This window comes from Vicugna pacos, chromosome 7, assembly GCF_048564905.1.
Source record: "Vicugna pacos chromosome 7, VicPac4, whole genome shotgun sequence".
Classification (NCBI taxonomy): Eukaryota; Metazoa; Chordata; class Mammalia; order Artiodactyla; family Camelidae; genus Vicugna; species Vicugna pacos.
In genome coordinates, this window is record NC_132993.1 from 12,147,385 (window position 1) to 12,175,306 (window position 27,922).

At 48.5% G+C, this 27,922-nt stretch overlaps 2 protein-coding genes and 1 long non-coding RNA gene across 8 annotated transcripts; 1 reads left to right on the plus strand and 2 right to left on the minus strand.

Moving 5' to 3' along the window:
- Positions 1-1,529: 1,529 nt before the first annotated feature.
- NDUFB2 (NADH:ubiquinone oxidoreductase subunit B2) lies at positions 1,530-6,927 on the minus strand. The gene is made up of 4 exons (XM_006210037.4): positions 6,760-6,927; positions 4,476-4,620; positions 3,533-3,631; positions 1,530-1,608 (listed from the first exon to the last, which is right to left on the minus strand). Exons 1-3 carry the CDS (start codon positions 6,855-6,857, stop codon positions 3,557-3,559), a joined length of 318 nt encoding a protein of 105 aa, XP_006210099.1. The 5' UTR covers positions 6,858-6,927; the 3' UTR covers positions 1,530-1,608; positions 3,533-3,556.
- Positions 6,928-6,957: 30 nt separating this feature from the next.
- On the plus strand, positions 6,958-21,354 carry LOC116278934 (uncharacterized). Of its 3 annotated transcripts, XR_012074201.1 has the most exons (4): positions 6,958-7,085; positions 9,915-10,114; positions 10,294-10,427; positions 14,921-16,478. It is a non-coding gene; the product is annotated as an uncharacterized lncRNA (long non-coding RNA). The 3 variants fall into 3 exon arrangements; XR_012074202.1 differs by lacking the exons at positions 10,294-10,427; positions 14,921-16,478 and adding an exon at positions 21,193-21,354 and having other exon boundaries at positions 6,969-7,085; XR_004188270.2 differs by lacking the exon at positions 10,294-10,427 and having other exon boundaries at positions 6,969-7,085.
- On the minus strand, positions 11,534-27,644 carry ADCK2 (aarF domain containing kinase 2). 4 transcript variants are annotated; one of them, XM_006210036.4, is made up of 8 exons: positions 25,574-27,644; positions 24,102-24,248; positions 21,268-21,396; positions 20,181-20,276; positions 18,003-18,254; positions 16,491-16,619; positions 15,604-15,657; positions 11,534-11,969 (listed from the first exon to the last, which is right to left on the minus strand). In XM_006210036.4, the coding sequence occupies exons 1-8, from the start codon at positions 26,504-26,506 to the stop codon at positions 11,829-11,831; spliced, it is 1,881 nt and encodes a 626-aa protein (XP_006210098.1). In that variant the 5' UTR covers positions 26,507-27,644; the 3' UTR covers positions 11,534-11,828. The 4 variants fall into 4 exon arrangements, with proteins under 4 accessions (XP_006210098.1, XP_015099728.1, XP_072820428.1 ...); XM_015244242.3 differs by lacking the exon at positions 21,268-21,396; XM_072964327.1 differs by lacking the exon at positions 15,604-15,657.
- Positions 27,645-27,922: the final 278 nt, after the last annotated feature.

Here is a 27,922-nt window from a genome sequence, read left to right on the forward strand (position 1 = left end):
AACTGATTTCACAGCCCAAGTACAGAAAAGAGGATTCAGTATGTGGCTGATTTTAAAGACTGCTGTTTTTAAAGTTACCTTTTAATTCAAGTCAAGCAACTCTTGATTTCTAAGGAAAAAAGCTAATGGGATTTTTCTACTTGTTCACTCTTACAGACTGTATTCTGTACCAAAAAACTTTGACAGGGGTGGGGAGGGGAAGGAGCAGAAGCAGTGGAGAACCAAAAAAAGCAAGATCTTATGGCCTTTTAAAGACCTTAAGTATTTATCAGCTGGGACAGCACACGTACACAGGTGAGCAAGCACAAAAACCAAGGCGTGTCGCTAGCACCCCTCTTAGCAGGCTCGGGACTGCTGGAGCAGGCGGCGGGGAGGGTCAAACTTCCACTTGCTTCAGCTTTTGCTGCCATTGAGCCCACTCTGACAACTGAGGAGAACCAAAGGGGGAGTGGAAACCTGAGAACTAGGAACTTGAAACGAGCCACCCCCCCACTTAGAGCCTTCCAGCTTTCTCAGTGCATTTAACATAAAACCTGCAACCATGACCTATTAACCTCATCTAGTCCCCCTGCTCCCCTCCGCTGCCACAACCCCACCACTGGACTTTGTCCCTTAAACATGGTGACTTTGGTCCCACCCTAGAACTTGGTTCTTGCTGTTCTTTGTCCCTGGGGCACTCTTCTCAGACCTTGCACAACTGGTGCCTCCTATTTGCGCAGGGTTCAGCTCACATGCCTCTCCCACCCACCTGAAAGATCAGCACCCACCCATCTCCAGCACGTCACCCAGTTGTCTCCTTCACAGGCCTACCTGCTTGTATGTCTTCCTTTCCTAAAATCTAGGTTCTCTGAGAACAGAATCTTATCTGTCTTGTTTAGCATTCCCAACACCAAGGTGGTCAAAAACCTGTATTAAAAATATGAATAGTTATGCTCCTGGGCAAGCATTAAGCCACTCTACTGCGTAAGTTTACCTGCAGAATTGTGATACTACAGAAAGCTGGGAAGTGCTCTGAAACAAATTCTTGAAAAACTGGATTATCCTCTTCACCCGTTATCTCCCATTCCCCTGTGCCTAAGAATTCCTAGTTAGAAGCATATCTTATGAGTTCCACAAATGGCAACTCAATGCTAATCCACAAGAGGTATGTAAACACAATAAATGGACTGCACCAACCTCCAACCTCTGTATACTCAGGCAAGAATACACCAGTAGTACAGAAATGGCAAGAGTTTCTATAAACTGCCAACATGAGTATAACTAAGACATTAGCTAAGGAGGTAGGCAGAATGGCACTGAAGTTAAGTGTGGGGTCATCACTCATAAGTGTGTGACCCTAAGCAAGTTATTTCACTTCTTTGAACCCCGTCCTCGCTGATGAATGGCCCTAATGCCTATTTACACCATGGGGTAGCCAAGAGGATCCACTGAAAGGGCCTGTAACCAGTTAGCACAGCAGCTGGGAGCACAAAATTGATCCACAAAGGATGGTTGTCATTATCAGAAACATCTATTAACTCAGTTCCTCATTCTTGACCAAAACACTTTTAATTTACAACTTAATATATAATATGATGTCCATAATTTCTTGAAATTCTCACCTCGTTCCTGTAAGGAAACAAAAGTAGAAAGCTTTAAAAACTTGTATTTTCAATAATTCATATACATCATTCTTGTTCATTCAATTACTGAAGCATTCACTGAGCATCAATCATGTGAATAGCCTTGCAGAGGACAGAAGCCAAATCACCTTGCTTTGTCAAAGGGTTTACAGTCTCGTCATTAAAATGTTAATGACCATGTGTGAGAATGCTGAAAAATACGTAAGATGGGAAGAGGTTAGTGCTGGCAGACCCATTAACGCTGGGGAAACGAGATCTGGTAAGGGCCGGACTTCTGACTTGTCCATAGCAAAGCCAGAGACACAAAACAAGCTGTAAAACAGCTTAACTGTTCACCCTCATCCCCCTCACTCCCTGCATACCCCCCAAATTGCTATAATTTTCATGTCAATGAGCTACTTCTAAATAAGATAATACTGATAATAGTAATAGTATGATTATCGGGAACACTTAACTATCATTTAATACTTCCTAACAATTTCCAAGACAGTTTGCTTGTTTGTTTGCTGGGGGGTGGGGGGAGACTAGGTTTATTTTATTTATTTGTTTTTATTTTAAAAGCACTGGAGATTGAACCTAGGACCTCATGCATACTAAGCATGCACTCTACCACTGACCTATACCCTCCCAAGACATTTTGATTGATGGCAGTTATTAATGTGCAATGGTTAATTTTTTTTGTTACAACTTTATTAAGGTGTAATTAAAATAAAAATGCACAGATATTAAGGGTACAGTTCAATGTTGAATTTTGACAATTGTACACACCCATATAACCCCAAACTCCCCAGCCCACCTCTATAGACTAGTCTTACTGATACTTAAGACTTCATATAAATGGAGTCATGCATTATGTAACTGTTAAGTGATGCAGTCCTTTTGCTTAATATGATGATTCTGAGATTTATCTAAATTTTTTTTTTTTAAGATTTCCTTTTTTAAAAAACATTTAATTTAAAAAAATTTCCCCCCAACGAAGACCCTGGGGATTGAACCCAGGATCCTGTGCACACCAAGCATGTGCTCTACCCCTGAGCTATACTCCCTACCCCTGTGTCTTGTAGTTTGTTATTTTTAATTGCTGAATTATTATTCAGTTGAATGAATATACTGTAATGTGTTTATCCAGTCTCCCATTGATGGACAACTGGGTCTGGTTTAGAGCTATTAAGAAAGAAACTGCTATGAAAAATTTTATACACATCTTTCATAGACATGTATTTTCATTCCTCTTGAGTAAATACCTAGGAATAAAGTCGCTGAATCCTAGGATATACATCTGTTCACTAGAAACTGCCGAAATTTTACCTTTTTACATTCTTACTAGCAAATATTCCAGTTGCTCTATATTGTCACCAACATTTGAAGTTGCCCACCTTTCTTATTTTAGCCATTCTAGTGGATACAAATGATATCTTACTGTAGCTTTAATTTGCATTTCCCTGGTAACTAATGATATTAAGGACCTTTTTTCATATGATTATTGGCCATTCACGTATCTTCTTTTGTGAAGTGTCTGCTCAAAGTTTTTGCCATTTTTCAATTGAGTTGTTCATCTAATTTTTGTTGATTATAGAAGTTCTTTACACATACTAGATACAAGCCCTTTGTTGGACACACATGCCATATTTTTTTCCAATTAGTGGTTTGTCTGTTTCTTTAACAGAAATGTACAGCTTCTTCGAGACCATCATAGGTGCAGAGTCAAAACATTTTTACTGACAAACAGTAAATATAACTTTAAAAAGAAACTTAGTGGGGAGGGGAAGGCTCAGTGGTAGAGCATATGCTTAGCATGCACGAGGTCCTGGGTTCAATCCCTAGTACTTCTATTAATTGATTAATAGGCAGATAGATAAATAAATAGATGGATAGACAGACAGACAGAAAAAAACTTGGGGCATACCCACCTGCAAAGAGTTGAGTCTACACTTTCAGTCTTCATCATCAGGAAGGATTCCTAATTCTTCATCAGTCCACTGGGAAGGATCTGGATATGGAAAATGACCCTGATGGCAACCGTGAAAAAAAAAGGTCACAAAAAGGTCCTACTTTATAGCACAGGGAACTATATTCAATAACTTGTAGTAACTTATGGCGAAAAAGAATATGAAAACGAATATATGTAGGTTCATGTATGACTGAAGCATTGTGCTGTATACCAGAAACTGACACACTGTAAACTGACAGTACTTCAATAAAAAAATATAAATATAGAAGTTGTACACTGTTTAAATTTAAGATTTTTCCCCTATCCTAGAAACAAAACCGAATTTATTAAAATTCAAAATATTCTGGATCAAGAAACACAGATTTTAACGGCTTAAAAGTGTAATTGCCTAGAGAACAGGGTCTGTACAAATGTGATTAAAAATAAAAGCTCAGTTGAGGCCAATGACATGTAACAAAGTCACTAACCAGTAACTACTGTTCTTTAGACAAATTAGCCTACATCTATCCCACCTCAACCCAGCAGCCTTGAGCCTCTGGACAAACTAGATGATATTTATCATTTAAAGGAATGTAAGTATGAAACTTAATCCATCGATGAACTCCTACCCTGGTTTGGAAGGTAAAAAAACTAGCATCTATAGTCTCCCTTCCAAATACTGCCACCAAATAGAAACCGTAAGTCATGGGCCACCTATATGTACATCTTTGAGTGGAAAAGGTCAGAGATAATATGTTTCATTACATAACAGGATTCCTCTATATACATAAGGACAACATGGTAAAGGGACACATCCATAAAGAAAAATAGTCTACAAACAGAAGAAAGAAACAAGCTAAGCTATTAATAAATCTTCCCTCCCCCCACCCAATAAAGGATAAGAATTACTCTCTGGCACTTACCAGCACAGCATCTGAGTCATGCCAAAGGCGCCAGAGGATCCAGAACCACATGGTTCCGCTGAAGAACTCGGCCTGGATCACCTGGGATCTGGTCAGCTGGGGAAACTGTCTGTACCGGGGCTCGATATGCGCACCACCACCAGCACTATACGACAAAACAGAGGCGGTAAGCACTTGCTCTATCTCCAAAGTATGAACTTATCCAAAGCTCTGAGTTACATCCAGAAATGAAACCTTTCTCACCTTGTCCATAAAATACAGAATAACAGAGCTCTGCAATCCCTTGAAATACTTGCTTTTCATAAGCTTGCTTTAAACTTGTACAGCAGCAAAAACTGGCCTACATGGACAAGAGGCTAATTTTGATTTTCATTAAGTGAATATTCCTGTATGTTATACCAGAAATATGACTGTGCTGATTATGGGGTACTGGCCCAAAGGTTTTGGTTAAGGCATTTTGAACCTGTACTAGTAGGTCACTAGCTTATCCAGAAAAACAAATTAGCCAATTAATTTTGTTCTGGTTAGCCATCTATTTCAAAGGCAAATTACATCCTCTGCTCTATTACAATCTTTATTAAAAGACCACTTTATGACTCTAGTCTTCCCACGCAGGGTCAAGTGCTCTTGTTGGTGGCTCTCCATCTCTGTCCTTGCTCAGGTCACACACGCCTTTTCCTTCTTCCCACCCCACCCCTATCCCAGCTTCATATCCTTAACAGACGTATGGCTTTAGCCAAGTCACTCCTTTTGTCCTGGGCCTCAGTTTCCTAATAATAGTTAAACAATATTAGTCTGGTCCTTACTAGGCACTGGAACTGTTTTTTTGTTTTTTGCTTTTTTTGCAGGGGGAGGTAATTAGGTTTATTTATTTAGTTAGTTTCTTGATGGAGGTACTGGGGATTGAACCCAGACATCCTGCATGCTAAGCATGAGCTCTACCACTTGAGCTATACCCTCCCCTCTTAAAAAAACACTTAAAAGATCTGTTATTCATTTAGTTCCCTGGAAGTTAACGTTATTATCCCCATTATATGGGTGAGAAAATTAAGTTATTAAGAGATCATGAAACTTTCCCCAGGTCGTATAGGAAGAGTGTGGCAGAGGTGAGATTTGAACAGAGGCAATCTGGGGTCAGAATCCTGCTTTAACCACTATCCTGGACTGCCCCTTGGTGAAGAGTAGCTGATGGTCTAAGGGGCCTGGAGCATTACCTGGAGAAATCCAATGTACTATTTTCAGTCCCGCTGTTACTGACTCTCTGCACTACCAACTCGTTTCTGGTAGATGTGCCCGCCCTTGGCATCCGAGCTCTATGCTCTCCAGCCTGTTTCTTGGGCTACATCATGGGTGACTCTAGTTTTGCTCACTCTCTTAAATTCTGGTGTTGCAAAGGTGAACTCTAAAGAAACCATGGGCTTTGGGTGATAATAATGCGTCATTGTAGGCTCATCAATTGTAATAAACGTATTCCTCAGGTGGAGGATGCCAGTGATGGAGGAAGCTACCCATATGTGGGTTAGGAGACTTATGCGCAATCTCTGCACCTTTCGCTCAGTTTTTCTGTAAACCCCAAACTGCTCTAAAAAATATTTTAAAAAATATTTTCCGATATTGCCCAAGCATCCACTTTTGGCTCTCTTCTCTTCCCACCCTTTGGCACTCTCTGGGTGATCGCCTCCTCTCTCGTGCCTCACAGAACTAATTCTCCAGCCTGCAACGATAGTAACTTCTCAGAATCAAAATCTGGCCTCGTGAGTTCTTACTGAAACCTCTCAAAGACCAATATCGCCTCTATTCGAAATCCCTCAGCCAGGTACCAGGACCATCTACTACTCCCTCCCTACGTCCCAAGTTCTCCAGCCTCACCTCTGCCTCACCTGGTCTCGCACTTGACGCTCCAAGCCACACGGTACAGGTGGGGAAACTGTACCGGGGCTCGATATGCACCGGGAACGCCCTCGCCTCCCCAACTCTCGCTCTCGCTTCCAGATTAGCTCCAGCTAATCTGCACATGCGACTGTCTACTTCCGAGGGCAGGCTCTCCCGGGGGCAAAGATGGCCGGGTACGCACTTATAATCTAACACGGGAGCAGAGCTTCTCCGCACCCAGAGCCCCCGCTCTCCCCCGGCCCCGCGTCGCACGGTGAGACTACAAGTCCCAGCATGCCTCGGGGCGCAGGTCGCTAAAACCCGGACCTGCCCGGCGTCAAGGTGAAGGCGTCCCGAAGACTGGCGCCTTCCGTTAGAAGCAGGCGAACCCCCACTCCCAGACAACACTCACTGACGGACGCCACAGCCTCCAGCCGCCCGCACGCGGCGGCCTCTGAAGAAGTGGCCTCCAAAGCGCACGAAAGGCGCCAGCCGCGTCACAGCCGACATGCCTGCCCGCGCCCGGAGAGCAGTCCCCAGGCCCCTCCGCCGCCTCACGTCACTTCCCCTGGCGCCCCGCCTAGTGACGTCAGCGGCGGGGCCGCGCCCATCTCCCGGAGGGTGACGTACGGAGTGGGGCGGGGCATCCCAATCCCTTCCCTCCGGTGAGGGCCGCCGGGACCACGAGGAGGGACGCAGCGCGCCTTGGCTTTGACGGCCAGGAGGCGCCTCTGAAAGGTGAACGGTGTAGACCGCCCTGGCGAGCTCGGCTGGGTGGCGCCACGCGCTAGGCCCCGGGGTGGGCGTGCAGGGCCTCGGCGCTCCGCTTCAGGAGCCCCTCTTTGTTACGAAAAGGAAAGTCAACATTTAACACTGAATCTGAGCTTGTTCGCCCTTACTGATCTAGACGGTGTTACCCAACCTGGGCCCACCCCCGCCTGCTCTTCCAGAATTAACCGCCCTTCCAGACCCTCTTAGGCTGCCAAATCCTTTCAGAAGCAGTAGTTCTTCCCGAAGCTAGTCCTTAGGGCTCTTCTCTCCTGCAGAGGCTCACAAGGGTTTCTTTAAAGCCTTCATTTGTTATACTGTTGTTCTACAAACTTGAACTTGATTACCAAGCCTCAGCCAGTGGTTCCCAGCGATCAGTACAGGGACTGGTGGTCCCCTGAGGAGAATCCCCTGAGGAGCCCGACCCCAGATATTCTAAGTCTCAAGTAAGGCCAAGGAATCTGCATGTTAGCAGGCCCCCGGTTTATGCAGTACACCTAATTCCTTTATCCTGAGCTAACCCTGGGTTCTTGGCTTTCTTGGCTTTTGTCTCTTAATATTGTCTTGTAGTAAATCCTGGAAGAACTCCAAGCTTCTCTGGACTCCCCTCCCCCCACCCCCTAAATTCTTAGGGTTCCTACTTACGGGTTGTAGTGTTCCTAAGAACTTCCAGGTTTTATTAAATTACGAACTTAACCTGCCAGCCTTGGAGGTTTCGATTTTAAATGGATCACCAGCCAAGCACTGAAGACTTCACACTGAGTCATAAGCATGAAAAACAGGAAACTTATGGAGAGAAATGAATTTAGAGATTTGAGTGCACTGAATGTAACTCCTTCTACGGCACGATATGGGCCTCCGTGTGCCCTGTAACTAGAAACTTCTCTCCCTGGAGATAGGCTTCATAAAGCTATGATTATTGAGCTGCCCTCATGCCCTTCTCTCTCTTTTTTTTTTTTTTTAATACATACACCTTTTATTTAATTTTTTGTGGGCTGTTTTTGTTTTGTTTTGTTTGGCACAGGGAGACAATTAGGTTCATTTGTTTATTTATTTATCTTTAATAGAAGTACTGGGTATTGAATCCAGGACCTCGTGCATGCTAGGCATGCACTCCACCACTGAACTGTATCCCCCCCCTCCCCATGCGCTTCTGAACAGCATATTGAATGACTCTCTGGCACGGGAGGACTTCCCCCTTCACTGCCCCTTCTCCTGCTCTTCTAACTTCTATGTATATAAATTAAAGAATTTACTATTTTCTGGGTGCAAGTTGACTTTCCAATTGATATGCAATAGTGTGGCTTTCTCTGGCCTACCATTCACCATGTACCCTTCCTAGTGACATATGCAAACCACTAAGAGATAAATTTTATGAATTGGGAGGACAGGGTTTTCCATCCTTCGTAAGAGAGCTGGCTGCCCATATACAACCGCCTGACTTGCTCCCAGTAAAGAACAATGCTGTGATTCCAAGGTCACAAGAAAGAGAGAGAGAGAGACAGAGAGAGAGAGAAAGAGAAAGGAAAGAAAGAGAAGAAAGAAAGAAAGAAAAAGAAAGAGGAAAGAAAGGAAGAAAGAAAGGGAAAAAAGCGCAGCTTAAACAAAAAGCATAAAACTTGAGATTCTGATGATTGACAATCATCAGCTCTGCCAATTATTAGCTTTACGAATTTGGACAAGTTACTTTACTTCTCCAAGCGTCAGTGCCCTTCATTAGCCTTTTAAGAGAGTACCTGGCCCACAGCATGTACTCAGGAAATTTTTATTCTTTGTTATACCTTCCTTTCCTGGTAGCAAAATCTGTTCAGGTAAACTAAAATTCATTCACCCTCCCCATCTTTCTTGCTGAATTACAAAACAGAATGTTTTAACTTTAATGCCTGCCAGCTTGTATTTAAAGCAATATTGCTCTATAGACCATTTGTGGGGTCCTTAGCTTTAACATTTTGCATAATAAACATTTTTTATTATAAAAAGTTTATGGTCCCAGTCAACTATTTCGACCATGTGACAGTGACACATATTTGTTTTGTTAACATGCTCTAAAAACTCTGGGGTGGGGGGGGGCAGGCAGCAGGGGGAGGAGAGGCTCGGTGGTAGAGTGCGTGCTTAGCACGAGGTCCTGGGTTCAATCCCCAGTACCTCCACTAAAAATTTAATAAATTAACTAATAATTAAAATAAAACTCCAAAGGCAAATATCCTTGACTGCCTTTTGCAGGTTGCATGATGGCCCTCTTTTTGGTTCTCAGATAAGCACTCTATTCGAATGGATGCATTTTAGGGGGTGAGGGGAAGGACACCAAGCCCTGACATTGAGCTCTCAGCCTTGACGTGCAAATCAAATTCCCAGTCAAATTTTAACAAACTGTGAGGACAGACTCTAAATGGCCTAACATACGGGATCTAACCCCAAATCAAGAATCTATCCCATAGCTGGAAACAGGAAACAAAGCAGGGAGTTGAGGGGGAAAAAAGCTTGTTCACACAACTTGATGTTTATTTAATTTCATACTTTTAAAGTCTTGCTTGATCTCCCTTTCCCTGTTGAAAGAAGGAAGGAACTCATCTTCCCAGTGGTTTTAGTAACACAGAAATGAACCCTGTACTTTCTGCTTTAGAAGAATTGAGCTTTGACCTCCCTTCAGGGAGATGTCATGCTGCCACTTTATCCACGTACACCCAAGAAAGTAGCCTCTTCTCCTCAAGAAGATGAATTTATAAGTCAAGTTTTGTATTTTTAAGATACTTATTTTAAAAATCAGCAAGTGACCTGTTATTCTCCTCTTCATTCCAGCCTGTGTTCATTTGCTGTTGCTGCTATGATGGCTCCTGAGGAACTGAGACCCTCGGTCCAGCAGCCCACAAGGAACTACATGAGTGAGCTTGGCATCAGACCCACCCCAGCGGAGCCCCAGGATGCCTGCAGCCTGTGCAGGACCCTGAGCAGAGGACCCGGCTGAGCTTCACTCAGATCTCTGACCGGCAGGCTGTGAGGTAATAAGCATAGTTGTATTAAACTGCTACATTTGGGGGTAGTTTGTATGCAGTGGTAGATAACTAATGCATGTCACAATGGCTTGATGGAATCCACTGGCTTTAAAGAAAGCCTCAGTGGTGCTGGTGTTTGCTTAGGGAGACACCTGCTGTGTTTGTGCCCCTCTCTTGCCCCACAGTGTAAGTGTACGTGCATTTGGCACAAGGGGCCAAATGTCTGGGTGGCATGCTCATGAGGAAGGAGCTACCCCAGTGCTACCTGGAGCCCCCAGCCCCTCACTGCCTGACTCAAATGCCCTCCCCTCAAGACTTGGTAAGTAAAAATAACATCTTCACCCCTCTGAAAGAAATTGCACCAAAAGAATCTGTCTAACTAAATCTTACTCGCTCCCTAAAAGACAAAAATGAACCTTATCTTTAAGAAGGAAAGAATGGAAGAATCTAGGTGAGTGGTCAGAGCAGGTATTTCAGAGAGAAGGAAGGCTCAACTTTGCACTCACTGTCTGGAGCAGTGGTCTCCAAAATGAGCAAGAGAATCCACTGCGATGCAGGAGAAAATATTTTCCAAAAATAAGAAATTAAGGAGGAGGGTATAGTTCAGTGGTAGTGCCTGCTAGGTTCAATCCCCAGTACCTCCATTAAAAAAATAAATAAACCTAATTACGTCCCCCCCCCAAATCTCTAAAAAAAATTTTTTTAAATAAGAAATTAATATCCACCCTATAAGCTAAGCCTGGAACACTCAGTCCATGCGGGCCAGCCACATGTCAGATCAGCTTTGAGAGAACAGTCCGGGGTGGGCCCAGTGCAGAGGGCCAGAAAGTGGCTGCCACCCCTTCATTCGCTGCTGGAGTGTCACTGGGTGCTACTGTGGACTTCAAGTCCTGGTTAAAAGGATGTATTGATTATATTATCCATATCCTAATATTAACCAAAATTAACCCCGGGCAGATGGACAAGGGCCTGAACACTGCTAAGAGAAAACACCGTCTGAATGCTAATACGTGAGCCGAGGAGAACTTTATCTGTTCCTGCCTCTAGTTTGTCACATTAATCATTGTTGTCTTCTTCCTTTTACCTTATAATAGAATTTAGTAAGAGGTTGGCAAAAAATATTTTAAATTATCAAAAAGATAATTTGAGACACCGTGTAACTTTCCGTAAGTGTAGGTTGTGCAACCAGAGATCTGCTAGTGATGGTAGCACCTGCATAAAACTTATAAATAAATTGTATTTGTGCACATACATATAAACATATTCAACTTTTAGCCAGTAGGGTATATAATCAAAAACACTTGGAAACCACGGGTCTACAGGATCCTGTGACATTTTCTAACCTAAATATCTGAGTCTGGAAAAGACCAATAGGACCTACTTGATCTGGGAACATACAGGGTCAAGAAGAGAAGAGAGAAAAACCAGAAAACAAAATAACTAAGTTTATTCGTCCTCCACCAGAGAACATTTCCCCTGAAACAGAGTCTCCCTGCTGCCACGCCCAGCTTCTACGACTGAATGGACAGGACCGTTGTTTCCCTTTACTTCCCCGAACAACCCAGAGCTTTGAAAACAGACCCCTGAAACCACTCAGAGTGAAAAGCAGTGGCAGACCTTCCACACATCCCAGTTTTAAAATGTTCAAGCTACCACAGGAGAGACTGTTGGGAGTGGCTTCCGGCTCTCAGACGAAGGCCGCCCGCACCCACTGCTGCAGTCAGCGGGGGGTCATGGGTCCTTTCAGAAGGAAGGGCTTTGCTGCCTCCAGAATGTCCAGTTTAGGGTCCAGTGAGCGGCCAAGCCCCTCCAACACCATGATGGCAAACACGATTGAGGCAAAGTTGCTCTCAAGCTTTACCTGAAACAGAAAAACAGTGTTTCTTTCTGAGGCCCACTGATACACAGTGTCCAGGTAACCATGTTAGTTAGCATCCCCTCTCGGCCTCACGTACCTGCCATGTGATTTTTACCATCTACCTAACATCATTTTTCCTACCCATTTTCCCCACCATCTCATCTACTCACCCAACCTCCCACCTACTAGAAATTATTAAGGAAAAATCTGGAGGATACAGTATGTACAACTCTTTTCCAGGAAGGTGTGTGTGAACGACTTAAAAATACTAACATGAGTATTTCACTGCTGCACCAGAAACTGTAAATCTGAATGAGGGCCATTCTTCAAAATCCACAGAAGCCTTTTTGAGACCAGGCACAACCGGCTTTGCTCAAATACAGCAGAGTTCCTTTCCCTTTGGAGCCAGGTTAATCGTAATAACAATTTACATTGGATTACCCAATTAATCCTCAGAAGTACTCTCATTATCCCCATTCAGTAGATAAGGAGGGTAAGACTAAGGGTGGTTAAGTGACTTGCTTAAAGCCTCTGGGTGAGGAAGAGTAGAGCCAAGATTTAAACCTAGAAGAACAAGAATCTGTTTTCAGGCAGACTAAAGGTCAGAAAATGGAGGAAATCGACTTTGCTAAAAGTAAAGTATATTTATCTCAGTTAAAGCCTGAAGTTGTCTGGGGGGGTCAGATAGGCTGATTAGGAGAAAGCAGCATGTTGTGGGTGGCTCGGGCACTTCCAGCCAGGACGTGAAGGATGGACAGAGGGTGGACAGAGGACCCACACAGGCTGTGTGCAGGGTGGGGGACCCGGAGCTTTGACACTATGCTTTCATTCTTAAGCTGAGTGGTGAGTTCTTCAGTGTTTGTCATATTATTTCTACCTTTATGTTCCTGTCAAATATTTTATTTAACAATTAAGTGCCATCTGGATAGACACTCTCCAAAGAAGATATAGAAATGGCCAAAGAACACATGAAAAGGTGCTGAACATCACTAATCATTAGAAAACTGCAGTCAAAATGACAATGAGATATCACCTCACTCCCATTAGGATGGCCATTAAAAAAAAACAAACAGAAAATAACAAGTTTTGGTAACTGTGTGGAGAGCTGGGAAGTACAGTGATGATGGGAATGTAAAAGTGTGTGTGCTATGGAAAACAGTATGGTGCGTCCTCAAAAACTAAAAACATACCATATGTAAATCAACTATACTTCAATTTTTTAAAGAACCATATGACCTAGCAATCCCACTTCCAGATAGATATCCAAAAAAATTGAAAGCAAGATCTCAAAGAGATATTTGCACACCCATGTTCATTGCAGCATTGTTCATGGTAGCCAAGAGGTAGAGGTGGCCCAAATGTCCATCAAAGGATGAACGAATAAAGAAAATATGGTGAGTGTGTATATATATATATATATGTATATATATATATATATATATATATATATAAGGAATATGATTTAGTCTTTAAAAAGATAGAAACTCTGCCACCTGCTACAACACGGATGAACCTCAAGAACATTATGTTGCGTGAAATATGCCAGTCACAGAAGGACAAATTCCACATGATTCTACTTATATGGGAAACCTAGAGTCATCAAATTCGTGGAAACAGAAAGTAGGATGCTGGCTGCCAGGAGCTAGTGGGAGAGAGAAATGGGGAGCTGTTGTTCAGAGGGTACAGAGTTTTAATTTGGCAAAATGAGAAAGTTCTAGAGATCTAGAGCTCTGTTACACAACGATGTGAATTTGGTCAACACTGCTGAACTGTGTGGGGATGGGTAGGGGTAAATTTTATATATATTTTTTAACCATAGTTAAACTTTTAAAAAAATTATGTTAAATTGAGTGCCCAGTGGAGTGCTTGAATACAATTAACTGTAGTGGGCGCTCTCTCTGCTCTCCCGTCCTGGGAATCACAATGACAACAGCAAACGTTTAAGCGCTCGTGTAACCTTGTGTCCCACACAGTGTGTAAGGAAGGCTGTGTGCCGATGAGAGCACAGGAGCTGGAGAACAGCTGGGAGCTGGGGCTCTGTGGTCAGGCTGCGGCCACTGGCTCGGGCACTGCCACTGGGGCCGCGTAGCCGTGGGCGAGTTGCTTGGTGCTGGCCTTGAGGAATGTTCTGAGGATTACCTCGGATACTAATAGATGTTACACAGCTAAACTAGGTGCCTCAGGGTGCGTAGAGGGAGCTTGTGGCACACAGCTACTGTTGTCACGGCCTCATACGGCCCTCATGGCGCCCTGTGGGCTTGGAGAGGCTTGGGCAGCCCAGAGCTGGATGTGAGCTCAGCCTCTGCTCCACATCCCGTGCAGGAGTGTGTGTTCTCTCCAAGCCAACCTCCTAACAATGAGGAACGCTTTCCCCAATCCTAAAGTGATAATTAAGTCATTTTTTAAAAATAGAACTTGGGAAAAGCTTTGGAAAGCATAAAGTTTTTCACCAAAAACCCTGCCAATACAACCAACCCTGGAGTCAGAGAGACAGGGGTGCAGACCTGGGCTCCCTCAGGCACAGTCGGGGGTACTAAGGGAGTGACTTGGCCTTTCTGTGCCCAGTCTCCCTGTGGGGAGGATACAGCAGAGATCAGACCTGCCCCAGTGGTTGTCCTGAGATTTAAATGAGGTCCCAGGCAGCAGCTTCCCACACGTGCTAGCTATCGCCCTGTTACCGTCCTGAGTCCACAGCACGCTTGGGGGTCCCTTAGTCTGTGTGCCTGCTTTGACCCAAGCAGTAGTTTTGAAGCAGAAGAAAGAGCACTGGACTGAGAGCCCTGGTGACATGTCACATCCCGGCTTCCCCCGGGCCTGACCTGACAAGTGGACCGCCCTGCCTCCTTTTGCACCTTCTGTGGGAGGAAGGCCTGGACCAGACAACTTACTGACTCTTGATTCTGTTATGATCCTTACCAGAAGGCTGCCTTTTTCATGTAGTGTTTCCTTATCAGATTGCAGAACCTCAAGAGAGGTGAGAGGAAAGGCCATCTTCATATGAGACTCTTCCCTTCCCTACCCTCAACACCTTATACGCTTGGCTAAGCAGCTTTATTTTGAAAAGTGGCCCAACACCACATTCCATCACAAGGACACAGAGCCAAGGCAAAGGCCAAGGTGAAGAACCTGGAGGCCACCTCCCTCCAAGGGCCTGGGGCAGGAGGCAGAGGCCAAGACAGCCCCTCTGGGGCCTCCGAACACACCCAGATAGGAGGTGCCTGCCCTTGGGCCGCCAGTGACCCCAGGGCTTCATGGCACCCAGGACAGATCTGAGTACGACTTACGCTAATACCAAGCATCATTAATGTGAACCGAGGAGGGAAAAGGCATGAAGAGCCTGGGTTGGACTGTTTTTACATTTGCAAATACATTTTTCTACAGTTAAGTGTCACAGGTACTTAGAGTGCAAAGACTGCTGGTACACAGACTAACAGTGTGACCAAGGAAGGACCCTGCCATACCCATCAGGAAATAGAAACTGCACTCTTCACCAAACAGATCGGTGTGCAGAATGTTTTCAAAAATGAGATCTCTTATAGAGTAGTACCTGTCACCACCCTCAAGCCACCAGCCTTCCCCCGACACCTCCCCTCCAGCCTGCCTGGAGCACAGCGTTCTGCTCCGCCTGGGGCCTCACCTTGTGAGTCATCAGTAACTTAAAGACATTCGAAAGAAGGCTGGAAACTTGAAGCTGGAAAACAGAATAAAGATGACGGCAGAGTCCCCGGACCCACTTCTCTCCCTTGCAGGCCCCTGTCCCACATGCGCTCTCAGACACACACACACGCCAGTGAGTGGGAAACGGACTGCCTGACAAATCCCAGAAAGGACTGCATGCCCAGTAGCCCATCTCCCATCTCACGACTGAGTTCAAAGACCCCCTTCAGAAGGATCATCCTTGAGGCTTCTCCCCCAGTGCTCCCAGCACCCACAAAAATCACGTTTGAATAAATAAGATGAGCAGTGCCAGGGGGCCGGCGGCCACTCCTCACTGCCCGTGGGCCACCTCTTGTTCTGACTTGCTCCTGCTACTGTGGACTTGGGAATGAGCTTGGGAAGAAAAGTCAGGTTTGTCAGAACTGTGTGTGGAATACAAAGCGGGCTCTGGTTCAGATCTAAATAAAGGATGTGAACTTTGGGTATGTCCTTTGTCTGCTCAGGGGCCTCAGTTCTCCCTCCCCACTCCACCCCCCTTGCTCAGCGAGCTCCATGTAGATGAAGCAGCAGAACATCTACACCCCAGTCAGGGAGCGGTTGCCCCACTACAAATGTCACCAGCCCAGCAGCCACCTGGGAGAGCCTGGTCAAGGAGCCACTCTTGAGAACCAGGGATCTCAGTGGGCCTCCTCACACCTGGAAAATTTGTGAGGCAGAGGAAAAGGTATCTTCTTTATCTGCCTTAAAACTCAACCCACCTCAAGTCTCTCCCCATGAAGAGGTCTTTCTGAGACCTGGGGTTTGCTCTCTCCAAGGGCAAGGTCAGTCAATACCCCAAAGCCCCTGGCCCTCAAGTGGCCAGCTCACCTTTTCCAGGGTGATGGTATCCTTCCTGGCCTGGGTCACCAGCCTGGCCATCTCGGCCTTGAATCCCTCCACGTCCTTGCACTCGCTGGCCCGGGCGTGATGCAGGATGAGCTCCGCCACTCTTTGGCCCTGGGAGATGCAAAGGAAAAACTCAGCAGAGTCAAGAGGGCATAAAACTAGATGCTCTGCCCAAACTTCTTCATATCCTGCTGTTTCCATGCTAATTCTTCTACCATCCTGCTTTTGGCCACCCATGCTTTTTTAACTCTATCCCCACCCCCCACCCCCAAATACCTGATAACTGACCAGGGTCTTTGGAAGCCTCTCTTGGTCGGTGGGGCCCTACCCGGGCTTAGCACAGTCAGGGGAAGGAGCTGCACTGTCTGCTTTGCCTCCGAGACCACACAGGCCCAGCGGCAAAGCCAGGGCCCTGCTGCTCACACTCCACATGGCACTGCTGACCAACCGGCCTGGCCCGAGCCACCAGGTTGTGCCGCCAAGCTAGACTCTCCTCGTTGGCTGTCTTTCTGCCTGAGCAGAATTCCCTGCTCACAGCTGACCCCGCATCTGTGCCCCAGCCTTCCTGCTCCTCCTCCACCCCATGCCCCTGATCAAAGCCACTACGGTCTCCCGGAACACCCACCCTCATCGCTAACACCTTTTACCTCCCGCAGCACGGCCCAGAAGCCAAGCTCTTCCTCCTCAGCTGTGACCTTCCTCCTTTGCCCAAACCTGTGCAGAGGAGCGCCTCCCCCTACCCCTACTGCATCTTGATGTATAACCTTGACCCAGGGAACACTTTCAAACTCACTCTGGCTCAAGCCTCTGGTTTGCCCCCTAAGCAGGGGTTCCCCTGAATTTTGCCTTCCCCTCCATGCTCTCTCTTTCCCAGGGTCTTTCTTGCTGGAGAATTCACAGTCATCCTTGATGTGGCACTTTAGGTTGACTCAGTAGAGGCTTTGCTGAACCCCTTTTGCTACATAATAATTCTCAACCACTGGAGCCCCTCAGAGCCACGGGGCGCAGGGTTAAAACCATTCATGCCCTCACCCTGCCCCTGCCCCAGATCCCAGCATGTCTTCTAGCACCTGGAGAACAAGTTCCCTGTGCCGCTGCTTCTCACCAGCCCCAGCTTCCTGCAGCAAACAGCCCAGACCAGGGCGGCCGACATTCAGGCAAGAAGCTAGTGTTCCCAGGGCCCGACTAGACACTTACTGAAGAAGGAAGAGAAACCACCAGCACAACAGCATCTGGAAAGGCGGCATTTCTTCCCATCGTCCCAAACCACAAGCCGCTTGGAACGAGCCCATTCTGACTAGCCCTCAAGTGGCTTCTTTCCTCTGCCCATCTTCCTCCTCTCTCTGTCCCCCTCACTCTGCTCCACCCATTTCCATCAGGAGAACCCTTGGCAAATGCAGGCATTTACAAGAATGACAAATGCTGAGGAGCCTTGTGGTTCGCAAGAGCCTAAAAAAATTCGGCCTCAGATCCCGAGGGCCTAGTGGGTCTTACCTGCCCCATTGCCACGGCCATGAAGACAGCCCGGAAGTTCCTCAGGTCGGCAGCCCGCAGCTCGGCCACGATGCCGGCGTCCAGCAGAACCAGGCGCAGCGGGCACCGGGCAGGTGTCACAGCCACCGCCAGCGCGTCACAGACGTCCACCTGCTGCAGCCGTGCCTCCTGGCTGTTGGGAAGACCATCTGCGCCCTGGACCAGGATGTTCCCAGGGTGAAGGTCCGCATGGACGAAATTGTCCACAAATATCTGGGAAGAGATCAGTGCTATTCCAGGCTAAGTCAGCCTCACCCTCCCATCACCACCAGGCCACACACAGAAAAGCTTCCAGGGTGACAGCGAGTTCCCGGTGATCGATTGTAAGGCAGAGAGGTGTACATTTTATAAAGCCTCGATGCTTGATACCATCAGTTCAGAATTTGTACAGGAACATGCCGGGTTGATGTTTTCAAAAGAAAAGTTATTTTCAAAGTAAAGAGCATTAAAAAAGATCATAGGGGAACATGAAAATCAAAGACCAAACTGCATTTTAAAAAGATTTATTTTGGGGGAAAAGGGTATAGCTCAGTGGTAGAGTACATGCTTAGCATGCACGAAGTCCTGGGTTCAATCCCTAATACCTCCCCTAAAAATAAATAAATAAATAAATAAATAAATAAATAAATAAACAAACAAACAAACCTAATTATCTCCCCCCAAATAAATAAAATTTAAAAATTAAAAAAAAGACAAATAAGTAAATAAACCTATTTACCCCCAAAAAAACAAGACTTATTTTTAACTCTATGATTTGAACAATATTCAAATTAAAAATAATTATTCATTGTTTAAAGATTTTCCCCAAGTCTCTCAGTTCTTAAAAATTCATAGAACTTCCTTTCTTTAAAAATATTTCGTAAGAATTGGACTTTGCCTCCATTATCTCCATCTGTACACATACTGAAGTCTAACTGTGATTCTGACAGCCATACTGGCGCATGGAATCAGGTAGCCTGGGAGAAATGGCTTTGAACCTGCTAAACAAGAAAGAAATCCCCAGGGATTGGGATGGACTTTCTGAAACAGGAATCTGCCTCCTGTGAAGGTGATCTCAGTGGTCAGAGAAACCACCAGCAAACCTTCTATACGGAGAAGGAGAGACCCAGGGCAGAGGCACGGAACAGCCACTGCTTGGAGAGGCGCTTGGGGGACTCCTCCTGGCCGACACAGGGCCCCTCGTGCTACTGGATGCAGGCTAAAGACCCCATCCCTCGTGGCTAACATGGCAGCATATCACAGGGAGACCTTCCTCGTCCCTATCCTGGTTCTGCTGGAGGTGAGGGAGGCTGTTACCTTAATGAAAATCCTGGGAACTGAGGAAACCAGGCCTGTACACCTGCAGGACATGGTCACCAAAGGCTGGCTGACCCCTGACCCTGGGACAGAACCTCCTGGCAACCTGGCTGTCAGCTGAGCCCCTGGTTTTTCCCATCCTTGAGCCCACAAGCTGAAGCCCCCCATGATCTCCCTACTCCTCGGGGCTGCTTCTCCCCTGGCTACTCCCCCCTGTACCCTCCCCACAGTGCCCCTCAGAGCCCTCTCTACTGGGGCAAAGTCCTCTCCCCACTGAGCTTCCACTGCACTGACAGTGGAAACCCAGCTCTCCCAAAACAATCCCACTTCTCTAGGAGCCCCTTGGATGGGGGCTGCTGACCCTCAACACCCATGGGCCCCAGGGCTGGAGGTGAAGTCAGGGCTGCTCAGCCACCACTCCTTCCTCACCCTGGGCTCCTCTGCCCGAGCACCCCCGTGCTTACAGCCTCCCGTGCTGTGTGCTTGCACCACACCACCATCCTGCTTGGAGGACCCGTTCTCACCTCTGCCCCACGTTTGCCACCTGCCTCAGCCCTCACAGATCCACCTCAGTTACCTCGTTTCTTCCCTCCCACTCTCTGACCACACATGTGGCTCCTTCCCCACTCTTCCCAAGGCACCTCGCTCAGTGACAGAGCGCCTGGCACTGAGAAAGTGCTCAACAGCTGTAGAAGGATGGACATGCGGGTCAGCTCGGCTATCTCTAGAGATGACCCTCTTGACCCGGCAGCAGCTGCCTAGCTGCACAGCATCCCCGCCCTCTCTGCGCACACAGTTCCCCCGCAGGCTGGGCTGAGCACCCTCCCCTGGGCATGAGCTCACCATCTTCAGGAGCATGTTGATCCCCAGCTGCGCTATCTTCCTCTTCACGTCGATGGGAATCCCTGCTTGCTGGTAACTGGACACAGGCACACTCTCCTTTGAGGAAGATCAGAGAAAGGACAGCTTTACCCTGCACAGCCCACGACTGCCCGGCCCCTCAGCCCCGCAGGACACATCAGCGCTACCTGCCTGCTGACTGGGAAGTGACCCAATGAGGTTTTCCTTTCTTACCACCCCTATGAATCTGTCACCCATAAGTTAACTTTAACTCACTGACATTCCCCTTCTACAGTACTTCTCAAAAGAAAACAAATCCCATAGGTTTATTAGGGAGGAAACCTATTGACGGCCACCCACAAGGAAAAGATGCTATCATGTCAGGGAGAGCTTATTTCTGGTCAAGAATCTGCCAAGAGGAACATGAATGAGGTCTGTGACCCTCAGCAGGAAAATGGAGAGGAAAAAGAAAAGGAAGAGAGAAGAAAGGGGAAGAAGTCAAGCATTTCCTCTAGGTTAGTTATTTAATTGTCAAAGCAGCCTATTGAGATAGCTCTTGTTATCCCTAATGAGAAAATAAAAGAACTAAAGCCCAGAGAGTTTAAGTAACTTGCTCAAGGTCACACAGCTAGTAACAGTGAGTCATTCAGGTCACTCCTCTGGATCTCATTATCTCTACAAAGGAGGCTGGAGCAGGAGACAGCTAAGGCCAGGACAGAAATACTGTTGAGCAATTTCTCTGGGCACACCCTGCGGAGGGCATTCTGCATTCCATGTGTCATTGACCCCTGGGACATCCCTAAGAGGCAGGAATGGTTGCCACTGTTATATAGGAGGGAACTGAGGTCACCCAGCAAATGCAAGGGCAGAGGAGATGATCAAATCCAGATAGTCTGAGGCCGGGCCCAGGCTCTCAGCCAACTCACTACACTACCTTTCACCCTCACGCCGCATCCAAACTCCTCTCCATTTTACAGACAGTAATCACATGCTCTCTTGGCTTTTGTCTTTGCAGACTCGAGCCTTCCTGCGGAGCGGAGACGGCCTGGCTGTGAGTAAAAGGCACGGCCAGGGAAGCTCTTACTCTTACTTCATATGTTTCCACCAAGACATCCCTGGTGACAAAGGGACGCAGAGGGGTGGGGAATTTGACAGAATTCACATTTAGGAAGTTGCACTGGAAGTGTTCTAGATTCCGAGCTTCGTAACGCAGGTCGATCTACAGGGAAATGGAGAGAAGAGATGAGGGAGAGGGTAGCCTGGGCCCAGGGACAGCAAATCTGAAGCCCCCAAGAGCTAGCAAGCCACAAGATCCACCTGCCTTCCCCCTACTTCTCCTGCAAAACTACCAGGAAACTCAGAGGGAGGGGAAGGCATTCTGTGGCTGAGGACTGTCCCAGAAGTCCCGACCCCCAGCGTGAACTGGGCTTCACTGCTCCTCCATTATTCTTTTGCTGCCCCTCACTCCTTCACACTGGCTGATGGACCCCTTCCCCATCTCTCAGGGGTTTAGCTTGGTTGCCTCCCTCCACCTCCCTGCGGCCCCCCTCCCTCCACCAGCCTGCCCTCCCGCTCTGTGCCTCTGGTGAGGTCCATGTCCATCACTCAGCTACACTGACGCCGCTCTCCCTGAACTCCCCAGCAGCCCAGTCCTGTTTTTATCCTTGTTAGCTCTCTGGGCCCCGGGACTGGTGCTGTTGGTGACCCCATTCTTCCCAAACAGATCTTCCCTTGGCGCCTGCTTTTCACTCTCCCCGGTCCTTCTGCCACCTCTCCAACCGTTCCTCCTCGGTCTGGTCCCCTGCCCTTCCTCCTCCGTGTGCCCCCGGATGCTGCTCCACACTCAGCTCCACACCTTCACCAGCTACCTTTCCCCACCTCTCGTGTCCTCAGTAGCACCTCCTGATGCCAGAACCTGATCTCCTGTCCACACCCCTCTCCCAGTCTCCAGACTTAGATATCAAGTACATCTGGATGTCGCCCTGGGGAAGCCCAGAGACTCTTAAACTCGATGTCTAAATGAATGTACCTTCGCCCCCTTCCATTCCCCTGCGAGTCGCTGCAGATTACTCCTTCTCCCCTTCCCTCCACACCCACGGGAGACTCAGCGCCATCAACTCTGCAGCCCTAACAGCTCAGATCTGTGCCCCTTTTCCATCCCACTGTTCTTCCTAAAGTGACTCGAAACCAGTCACCTGAACCCTAACAGAGCTGTCTTAGTTGGGCTCCCTGTCCCCTATCTTCCTGCTCTCCAGTCCATCTACCGGGCCTCGCCTACTACCTGCAGGATGGAGTCTTTGCCCATTAGGATGACAGCCAAGGTGGGTCATGGTTTGGCCCTGCTCCTCTCTCCAGGTCCATCTCTTGTGATGCTTCCTCCTTCCTCCACTGCCCAAAACTCTGCCTTCACCCAACCAGCAGAGTGCTGGACATCTCAGCCTGCTGGTCACCTCTCCCTCTCATTTCCCTTCTTTACTCCGCATGACTGGAATGTTCTTCCCCCATTTCATACAACTGCAAACACTCCCCTTTCAGGACTCAGCTCAAGCCCAGGGAGTCTTGACCCTCAGGGTGGAATGACCACTTCCTCTCTTGAGCCCCAACTGAACCCAACTGAAACTGTGGAGTCTCCTGTTGTAACTCTGATCACACTTTTTCTGCAAGTATTTAATGTCAGCCCTCCTCCTCCTGCTATATATTCCTCGAGGACCAGAAAAATCTCACTTGCTTTCTCACCAACTTCTAGTAGAGTTCTTAATAAATGTCATATGCATTTGTAAATGAACATACACCCCCCAACACACACTCAGACTCTAAGGTTTCAAGCCTGAGAACATGATGGGACTATGAGACCTCCAGCTGGTAGGAAGAGTTCATTTTTGAGGCAAAATTGGGTGAGATAGAGAGACTTGAGCTTGAAGTGATGGGATCGCACGATGTCTATCAGACTTCTAGAAGGGGAACCAAAGCTCAGGTGGGTGGCAGAACTGAGAGTAATTAATGCCAAGATGGGTATTGGAATAGAAGCTATTTTTCTCTGTTTTAATTTTCTTTCATTATTGAAACTATACAACTCCATAGCATAAAGCAAAGCTTTCTCAACATCAAAACGCATCCCTGGGACTTAAAACCCTAAATCAGACGACCTAAATGAAGACTTGGCACATTGCTTCTGAAAGCTTGCCAATTCTGTGCCACCCGACAGGAAGCCAGCACAGACGCCTGCTTGGAGCCCTGACCGCCTCCAGCGGGTTTACCAAGTCTGGCTACTCAGACAAGTGTCTCAGGGGTCCCAGACATGGCGGAGGTCCTTGTCTATGCATTCAGCCCTGGAATCAAAGCAAAAGAAAGGCACAGTGTGTGACTTTGCTAATCATTCTTCTCCTCCAGGAGAATTCATCCATTGACTGGGGCACAGATAATACTACATGTTCCACCAGACTCATTTCCTTTTCCTCAGGCACTAAGGAAGACTGCATTCCCCAAGCTCCCTTGTAGTCACACTGGGTGCTTGTAATTAAAGCTCTGACTTTGTAGACTGGAAAGAAGGGATGTTCATCACTTCCCAGACTGGCCACAGAATCTCTTACATGACCCTCCCTGGTCTTTCTCCCCATTCCACACTGACCCCAGATGACAAACTTGGGAGGAAATCGGGTCCCTGAATAACTATGGAGTGAAGCTCCCACTCTCTCCCTCAGTTCACCTGCGTGGAACTTTCATGTAAGCAAGAAATAACCCTGTTAGATTAAGTCACGAGGATTTAGATGTTCTTTGTTCTATCCGGTAGCCTTACCTACCCTGACTAACACACTATATTAGCCATGACACACTGGGAAAATACTCGTCCACTCAGCATTTGCTAAGCAACTGCTAATGGCAAAAAGCTGTGTACTATTTACAACAGAGGGAAGGAGAATTCACCTGTTGGACCATGAGCTTCTCAAATTCCTCCACAATCTCAGGTAAACTGAGCCACTTGACTCCTGGCAAAAGGGCAAGGACCCGGCTGCCCATCTTCATCAGCAGCAGGTCCATCTGCACCTGAGCAAGCAGGCCAGGATGCAACACCTGCCGAGAAGAGGAACAGCGAGACAGGGGATGGCTCAGCCAGGAGGGCACACTCACCCAGCAGAGCTGGGTCCCCCTGTCAGTGGAGAGTCAGCCAGCTTCTCATCAAGCAAAGGGCAAGCGGTCCCAACACCCAGGATACTCCTGCCTCCCCTGAGGAGATGTGAAGGCAGTGCCCCTGCACTGCACTCAGCTTCTCTGGGAAGAATAGGTGGGCTTTTCCTTCCAAATACGTTAAGTTTAGATCAGTGGCTCCCAAGCCACTGATCAGCAAGCATAGAAGTCACCGTGGGTTGCTTGGTGAAAATGAGGACTCCCAGGCCTCCTCCAAGACCGGCTGAATCAGACTGGCTGGGAGCGGGGCTGGGAATCTGCATTTGACCGAGTACGTCAGGTAGCTGAGTCAGGTAGTCTAAAGCCTGGAAAATACTGCTCTAGAGGCACAGAACTCCCGAGGTGGGATGGAGAGGTCTGGTTTCAAGCTCCAGTTCTGTAAGTCGTTTCCTACAGGAAACTGGCCAAGCTGCACCACCTCTGTCAGCCTCCTGTTTAAAACATGCAGACAATAGCCCCTACCTCCACCTCAAATCCTTTTAGCAATAAACTGGAGAATGAAGTGTAAGAAAAACAGATGCCTACTTCAGGCATCTAATAAAGATTAAATGTTGCATCTGGCATGACAGGCCCATTTCCTGGTATACAGCAGGCATCCACTCCTTTTTGGTTCAGTGTTTCTCAAACATGCCTGATCATGTGAATCCCTTGCAGCATTTATAAAAAGCCAGGCCCAGGCTCCTCCCTTGGAAAGATGATTCAGTAGGTCTGAAGTGAGTCGCCCTGGGGAGGGTTTTTACCCCCAACAGGTAAGAGAGCTCTGGGGTGTTTGCCTCTTGTGTCTGAGAGTTCTGATGGAGCCCAGGAAGGGGTGACCGGAAATGAAGAGCGAAGGGAGCCACTTCTGTAAAATGAACTCCGCCCTCTTGGGCTCGCCCCAGCACACCTAACCTAGTCTGTCTCGGATTTATCCTGACCCCTGAGTAGGAGGTCAGATGGATGGTGGGTCCTCCACCCTCAGAGGCAGTAAACTCCAAGCCTTCTTCCTTTTCCTTTTTCAAACCATTCGCACCACCTCTCCCTCCAGCCAAGAAATCAAACAACTTGCACACCACAGGCACTCAGATAATGGTCAAGCTAATAGAAATCAATGGAAGGCAATGTGGGGTGATTTGCAAAGGCAGGGCGGGGCTCCTAATCTAGGCAGCTCTGTGGAGTCAGTGAGATTTTAAAGATGGGAAGGGCCTGGCTGAAAACATCAGAGCACTTACTTTCACCGCCACTGGGATGAGGTGATCTGACTCGGGTCCGTGGGTGGGCCCCGAAGCCTGGGACAAGACTGCATTCGATCCAACCAGGTCAGCTTTAGGGAAGAGCAGCCTTTCTAGAAATGACTGGTCAGCAAGACTTCCTTGAGGCCCCCACACCTTCCCCAGATGTCCAAGATGCTCTCTCAGTCCCCGGACTGCCCCAGCTTCCGAAGAAGGCTGCAGGCTGGAGGTCTTGGCAAGTCTCTGGATGCTGTCATTCTCCAGGAAGGCAGGATTGGCACGTGCTTTGTACACTTGGGCCACACAGCCTGAGCCCACAGGTTCCTGCTTCTCAAAGCAGAGGACCTGCCCCCAGTCCTCCCCAAATGCGTCCCGTAGGAAGTGTTCAGTGTGAGTCCAAGAATGGGGAGTCACCTGGACATGCAGCTTGGAGAACTGGGCACAGAAAGCCTCCGAGAAGAGATCTCGCCGGGTGCTGGCCCATTGGCCCAGTTTGATGTACGTTGGGCCTGAGGTCTCAGTGGCTTTCAAAAGCAGGTAGAGCCAGAGGCTGGAGACACTGGGAGCCAGGTAAGTGAGGGGGTAGAGTAGAAGGAGGGGAAAGAATTTCACCAAGAGAGCCCCAGCCCTAAGGCAGACACGCAAGTGCAGAAGGAGGCAGTCTATCCGCCCCTCCTGGGGGACTCTCTCCAGTGGCACATTTTCAGCCAGGTCACTCCACCTGGCCCTTTGCCGACACAGGTTCTCAGGGACCTTGTCACCAACGTCCTCATAGGCTGAGATGAGTTTGGGCAAAGTGCCAAGCAGAAGCCAACAGAGTCTAGCCTTGTGAGAGCAGCCAGAGGGTCTCAGAAGGCCGAGTTCCTTTCTGAGCTCAAAACTCCTTAGGTGAGACAAGCAGACCCTGACAGAGGAGCGCCAGGGGGTCACCATCCTCTCCCAGAGGTCCACGGCCTAGGTTGCCTGCCCTTGACTTAAGGAGCATCCATCTATGGTCGTTCTTTTCGCAGGGCTGACATGAGTCCAGGGCTCCAGTTGAATATTCCACTTAAAATGGGTAGTTGTAAGGCCGGCGACACTCAGACCTCTTCTTCCGCGTGCAGTCTAAGCCCAGTCCTGCTCCAGGTCCTGCCGTGCAGCCCCCCCCCCCCACCTCCACCTCTTGGCCCACAGCCTTGCCCCGCCTCCGCCGCAGGAGGGGCCGGCCCATCAGTCCCCACTCCTTTCCAGGTACCTTGTCTGGGCCTAAGGCCCGAGGGCTTTCAGAACTGGGAGCAGGAGGGGCCAGGCCAGGCCCAGGACAGGACGTGACCTGCGCGAGGTGGCCGCGCGGGCGGAGACAGAGCCAGGCGGCCACAGGGTCACCGCGCACGCGAGTCGGCGCGAGATCGCTGGGTGGCAGGGCACCCACCGAGGGCTGGAGCGCGGAGGCGCCGCGCAGGGGTCGGGTGGAGGGGAAAGTGCAGAGGCCGGCGGCGCCGAGCGCCTGGCTGGGCGTGAGGAAGAAACAGACAGGGCAAGGGGTTGGGGGTAGTGCGCACGGCTGAGGACAGGCGCACGGATTAGGGGTAGGGGAGCCGGTTGGGGATGAGGGATGCAGAGGGCCGAGACCCCAAGGGCGGTGAGAGGCCCCGGCGCCAAGGGCGGGGAAGGGGGGTCAGGGCGCGGAGTGCCCCGTGATCTGCGTGCAGAGGGTCGGGGATATGGAAGCGGAGAGCCGGGGATCGCGGCGCGGAGGGTCGGGGATCGGGGCGCCGTGGACCGCAGATCCGGGCGCGGAGGGTCGGGAATTCGGACGCCGACGGCCGGGAATCCGGGCAAGGAGGCCGCTCGGCCCGCGTCTTCCGGGACCGCCCGCCCGCCGACTCCGGGACCGCCCCTTAAAGCAGACGCGGCGCGGACACCCGCAGAGGCTCACCCAGCCCTCCGGTCGTTCACCCAGAAGGCCAGCGTCCTCCACGGCCCTTCTCGCCCCTAAGGTATCTGTCTCTCCATAGACACCTTTAGCTTTCTTTCCTCAGACTGCGGAAACGCTGGGTAAACTGAAAGCCAGTTCCTCAACACACGTCTGGTTTTCAGCTAAGCAGGACGGGGTGGGTGGTGGGAGGGGTGGGGGGGTGTTGTCCTTGGACGGCAGGAAGTCCCTGGCTGCACTGATGTGGGGAATGCGTTTGGACCTTGGGGAGTGGCTCCAGAAGGACCATGATCATTCATTCAATCAATACTTATTAAGCCCAGTAAGTATCTCTTAAACTCAATCTAATATTTATCAAGGCTAAATAATATGTATCGTGATGGATCCTGGGGACATAGAGACATACATCCTGACCTTACAGGTTCCGCACTAAT

Bases quoted from the DNA above. Each gene is read 5' to 3' on its own strand.
- NDUFB2 (XM_006210037.4), bottom strand. From the start codon at position 6,857: ATGTCGGCTGTGACGCGGCTGGCGCCTTTCGTGCGCTTTGGAGGCCAC. The intron at 4,621-6,759 runs GTGAGTGTTGTC...TTTGTCGTATAG, and splicing joins GGAGGCTGTGGCGTCCGTCA to TGCTGGTGGTGGTGCGCATA. The intron at 3,632-4,475 runs GTAAGTGCCAGA...GGTTGCCATCAG, and splicing joins ATGACTCAGATGCTGTGCTG to GGTCATTTTCCATATCCAGA.
- ADCK2 (XM_006210036.4), bottom strand. From the start codon at position 26,506: ATGGTGACCCCCTGGCGCTCCTCTGTCAGGGTCTGCTTGTCTCACCTA. The intron at 24,249-25,573 runs GTAAGTGCTCTG...TCTTCTCGGCAG, and splicing joins TCATCCCAGTGGCGGTGAAA to GTGTTGCATCCTGGCCTGCT. The intron at 21,397-24,101 runs GTGAATTCTCCT...ATTTCCCTGTAG, and splicing joins AGAAGCTCATGGTCCAACAG to ATCGACCTGCGTTACGAAGC.